The following is a 5176-nucleotide window of genomic DNA, read 5'->3' on the forward strand; positions in this document are numbered from 1 at the left end:
AAAAAAAAAAAAAAAAAAAAAAAAAAGTACATCTAGAAATACCAACCAAAAAAAGGAGTTGTCTCACTGATTGCCCAGTTAGTTGCTGGAGGTCTCCAAACCTGCCTCTGTAATTCAGTCATCACAAAAGGAGAGAACGATGATGGCTATTTTATCTTAACACTATGCATTAGGCCTCTTTCGGGCACATGTTTAAAACAGGTTTTTGTTCAATCACAAGATATAAACCCAGTTGTCCCTCCTTGCCTGTGAAGAATGTAAGACCAGTTTTTCAGATGGGAATGCCAATATCATCCAACAATACAAATCCTAACTCTGCTCACACAAGCAGTTGATCCAAAAAGTTTCATTTGATCCAAACAAGTTTTGCTCCCAACACGTAAAGCAATTTTTCAAAAATGTCTTACAAAAACACGATCATAAGAATGTCCTTATGTCCAATTTCCACTGTCTCCAAACCGGTGTCCTCGGTTCAAAGTGTTGTCATGTTAAGATTAATACATTTTCCCCTCTTTCTGTAAGAGTGTGCTTGTTACTTTTGTATTCATAGTCAGGAATGTGGCCACCTGCTTTGTCAGTAATGAGGTGTGTGTGCGTGTGTGCTTTCCAAAAGTTGATTAACACACACTGAGATGCATGACAATGATAGATTAAGGCCACGTGTTCTAAGGGCTGTACAATCAACAGGAACTGGAAGAGAAAGGAGAACAATGAATCAATAGCTTTCCACAAAACAGAAACATAACTTGTTATTATCTTGGAGGCACCACAAACCCCATTATACAAACTCTGTAGACTGACCTGAGAATTACATATGTCCATCTCCTCCTAGACCAGGGTGACCCCCACCAAGCTGCATCTGGGGGTCCACGCCGGAAACCTTTTCCTCCTCTCTCCTCTTGAGGCAGGCAGCCTTTGGGTTCAAATTACGCTCTTTGAAAAAAGGACCCAACACATAGATTAAAACCAGTAAGAGAGCACGTCTTTTTATACCGTAAAGCAGTTTTGAACATACAAAAAAGGTCAACAATAGACAGGGAGAACAGAAAAAGGGGAAAGCCAGACAGGAAAATGAAAAGAAAGATGAAAAATGCAGGCATTTGGCAGAAAAGCAGGGATATACTTCCTCAATTTCTCCCTTTCATCTCCATTTTTCAAAGTCATACGAGCAAATAGCGAAGAGAAAGCCAAAGTGAATGCCACACAGTAAGCGAGAACAATATAAGAAGAGATTTTTCTATAGGTGAATGGCTGGCAACTTGTCCAGCTATGGTAAGAGATGGTTGGTTGTCTATGTGGATCAGACCTTCCTGTTTCGGCTGACCTACCTCGCACCTGCTTCTCCAGGCCCATAATGACCTGGACAGCCTGTTGCAGGATGATAAGCTTGGTCTGGGCCTTGTCGCTCTGCAGGTGGACCTGACACATCCTGCCCAGCTCTCTGAAGGCTTCGTTAATGTCACGCACGCGCACCCTCTCCCTAGTGTTGTTAGCCATGCGGCGCTCACGCTCCCTCTGCTCCTTCTCCTCGGCAGTCAGGTTCTCATCGGTCACCGAGACATTGCTGCAGCCAGGAGGAGAAGTGGGGGGTGGAGGGGCTGGTTAACACACCCAAAATCACAGCCCTCGCTGAACCTGGGCAAGATGTTCTCACTAAAACTGCAGTTATACGGTTTTGAACCTATATTGCTTTTGACTTAGTATTTTTCCTCCTCAGAATCACCGAAGAGGAGACCAGTGGAAAGGCTGAAGAAGATACCAGTGGAGTGGGCTGTGTTGCAAGAGAGGGAGCGGAGGGGTGGGAACAGTTTTCAGGATCTACAGTATGCAAACAATACATCTTTGTAAAAATGATGGATTTTGTCTCAATGAGTCACAACTTTAAGTGTCGTGGGTTGAGTAAGCGCAACACTAAATGATTCAAGCCAAGAACAAATATATTGGAGATCAAGATACAGTCAACCCGAGCGACCGGTCTAAAGAATCCATCCTGAAGTCTAACCAACAAACAATTTATTTTGGTCACTGAGGTCCAGGATGGAAGTTGAGGGGATATGGTCCAGCAGAATGAGAGAAGTTATGAGGAGGGAGAGAGAAAGGGAGAGAGAGGAAGCAACACCTTCTGCCAACATAAAAAGAGCCACAGAGAAAAAGCCAAGAGGAGAGGCTGAGGGCATTGTGTTAAATACATCAGCAATAGGAGATGTATTTATCTGAACATGAGGAAGAGGTGGTCACTGTTGATATCTGTAAAAAGAAAATGACAAGAGGACAGGGGAGTGAATGGAGAAACCATGGTTTTCCGCGATAAAGAAGGGCGGCAAAATGAAAGGGTTACTGCTTGAAAGGCTGGGACATGCAACACAGAACTGCAACAAAGCTGAAGACGGGTTAATACACAAGACGACAGCCCTGCTTACATGCTAACCAGAGAGCCAGCGTATCGACAGGTACACTGTGATTGGACGTTTTAAAAATACATTGTAATGCTGAAAAAAACTTGAAAATTAAAATGACTTCATAGTTTACTAAAAGCTTAATGAGGCAAGAGTGGAAAAGCAAATGAGCACACAAAAAGATGTGTTAATACAGTGGAAAGGTGAGGCAGAGAGACATGTAAGCATTTTCACAGCGGAAACAGACGGCCAATTATAAGACAAGGCAACACATACTGTATCAGAACAAACAGCAGTCCTGTATGTGTTACCAGAGGACGAAAACCACAGAAGATGAACTAGAGAATGGGCATGTATTAAAAACAGTCACACAGCTTCATTTCCTTATCCCAAATCCTTACTTTGATGATGGCAAAAATGGCTTTAACTCACATCATTCCTGCTTAATATCAGCATTAATACCACTACAGGTGGAGTCAAATGAATTGCCTTAAGTCATTTTTAAAAAGATCTAATATGACTAGCAGCACGTCAGGAAGAGTGGAATTGAAGCCATGTGGGAGTTTTTTTTTTGTAAAGAAGCCCTTCCCCTCCTTTTCCTTTCTCCCTGGACACCCACTGACCTCGAACTTGCTGCTCCAGGTTGAGTATAACGTTAACGGCCTGTTGCAGTACGATCAATTTGGTCTGCGGTTTCTCGTGGCTCAGATGGAGCTGACACATGCGGCCCAGCTCCTTAAAAGCCTCGTTGATGTCCCGCACACGTAGCCGTTCACGGGTGTTGTTCGCCTGCCTCCTCACTTTCTCCCGCTCAGCCTTTACCTCCACTGGTAGATCTTCATCGTCTTCCTCATCATCCAGACTAGCCAATGGCAGATGAGGAGGGAATGAAACAACAGTTTGGGTACAGTTCACTGATAATAACTTCCCAGTTTCGGTGTGCAATACATTTTCCCAATGATGTCAACACCACGTGGAAAGGGATACAATTCCAGAGTGAGTCAATGACGATTACAAACACTGCTACAAATGTGGGTCACATCAGGGTTTGGCCCGAGCAATCAGTCAGTTTTTGACCAAACAGTACCAGGAATAATGGAGCCCCAGGAACTAAAGTCCGAAACAGAATCAGGAACTTAAAGCTTCCACCACATCTAAAGAACCATGAAGATTAAAAGGGGCTATACACGACATTCAGAACATTAACATAGCAGCATCCAACTAACTGCAGTGTAAAGATATAGTAGAGTAATGGCGTCCTGAGCAGAGTATGAAGTCACATTCCTTCTTTGTCTTTGCTGGGCCAGCCGCACATGCATGTTTGTGCATGTCATTGTGATGCATGTGTGGGGCCGAGGCTGAGATAATGTCTGAAATCTAGTGGTTCTGAATGTCGTATATATATATATAATTTTTAAACTTTTTTTTTTCTTCCAAGTAACAACTTTCTGTGAGCTGCAACGTCTGAACGCCAGCACAGCCAAGAAACTGCATCAGTGATGATGAAGAGCAGCGAAGATGAAACTCGCTGACAAACAATAGCGTGTAAGATAATGTGATCGGCAACTGTAGCAGTGTTTATAATTGTGATTTTATTACTTTCAAATTGAAGTCCCATTTAATGAAGTTTTGATCTGGTTTAAACTGTGTAAACCAAATTTTCTTCTACTTATTGTCTCCGACGTTGTCTTTTGTCTGTGTTTTTGCTGACTAGATTAGGGCATTTTCTGTTCATTAACCTTTCAACTGGATACTGATGTTACGCCTGTAGGGATGTCAGATTTAGAAAAAGAATTTGTCTTTTTACTCAGCGATAACTGTTCTTGGATGTAGATTCAGATTTTTGAACTCTACTGCATTAAAAATTAAAATGGGATAGGGTACTTTGGTTATATAGTTTCTTCCGTAATCATAATTTACACTTTCACTTTTTTAAAGTGCTCATATTATGCTCTTTGGCTTTTTACCTTTCCTTTTTGTGTTAAATATCTTTTTTGTGCATGCAATAGGTTTACAAAGTGAAAAAGCCAAAGCCCCCCCCCCCCCAAAAGGGAGTTACCATCTCCAACAGAAACCAACGTTCACAAACTGCTCCAAACAGCTCTATGATCCAGACTTTACTTTCGGGACAAATGTGCGTCACTTCGTTACACAGGTTATAATGCTCACTCAGCTGCTAGCATGGCTGCTTCTGACTGGCTAGTAGTCCTTACCTAGGCACTGTCAGGACCCTCATACTCTGCTTCTGACTGGCTAGTAGTCCTTACCTAGGTCTGTCAGGGCACACCCTCATACTCTGCTTCTGACTGGCTAGTAGTCCTTACCTAGCTACTGTCAGGGCCCTCATACTCTGCTTCTGACTGGCTAGTAGTCCTTACCTAGGCACTGTCAGGCCACGTCCTCATACTCTGCTTCTGACTGGCTAGTAGTCCTTACCTAGGCACTGTCAGGCCACGTCCTCATACTCTGCTTCTGACTGGCTAGTATCCTTACCTAGCACTGTCACCACGTCCTCATACTCTGCTTCTGACTGGCTAGTAGTCCTTACCTAGGTACTGTCGGCACGTCCTCATACCTTCTTCTGACGGCTAGTATTCTTACCAAGCTACTGTCGGGCCCTCATACTCTGCTTCTGACTGGCTAGTAGTCCTTACCTAGGCACTGTCAGGGCCCTCATACTCTGCTTCTGACTGGCTAGTAGTCCTTACCTAGCTACTGCACATGTGTGACTCCCAACAAAGGTGGAATAGATGTCAGATGCCTCACTCTGTAGCTAAAAC

At 43.4% G+C, this 5176-nt stretch overlaps 1 protein-coding gene across 6 annotated transcripts in view; it reads right to left on the bottom strand.

Annotated features, from left to right (window-relative positions):
• Positions 1–536: 536 nt before the first annotated feature.
• The window catches only part of LOC116698686 (transcription factor E2-alpha), a 26623-nt gene continuing 21983 nt past the window's right edge, over positions 537–5176 (bottom strand). For 3 of the 6 annotated variants that reach the window (XM_032530751.1, XM_032530749.1, XM_032530746.1), the window contains 3 exons: positions 3020–3258; positions 802–933; positions 537–690 (listed from right to left, as the gene is read on the bottom strand). In XM_032530751.1, the coding sequence (XP_032386642.1) occupies positions 809–933; positions 3020–3258 (364 nt within the window). In that variant the 3' untranslated portion in view covers positions 537–690; positions 802–808. Of the gene's footprint in view, positions 691–801; positions 934–1328; positions 1565–3019; positions 3259–5176 lie in introns of those variants that run through there. The other 3 variants (XM_032530750.1, XM_032530748.1, XM_032530752.1) reach the window with 2 other exon arrangements.

The sequence above is a fragment of the Etheostoma spectabile genome, chromosome 12, assembly GCF_008692095.1.
Source record: "Etheostoma spectabile isolate EspeVRDwgs_2016 chromosome 12, UIUC_Espe_1.0, whole genome shotgun sequence".
NCBI classification, from domain to species: Eukaryota; Metazoa; Chordata; class Actinopteri; order Perciformes; family Percidae; genus Etheostoma; species Etheostoma spectabile.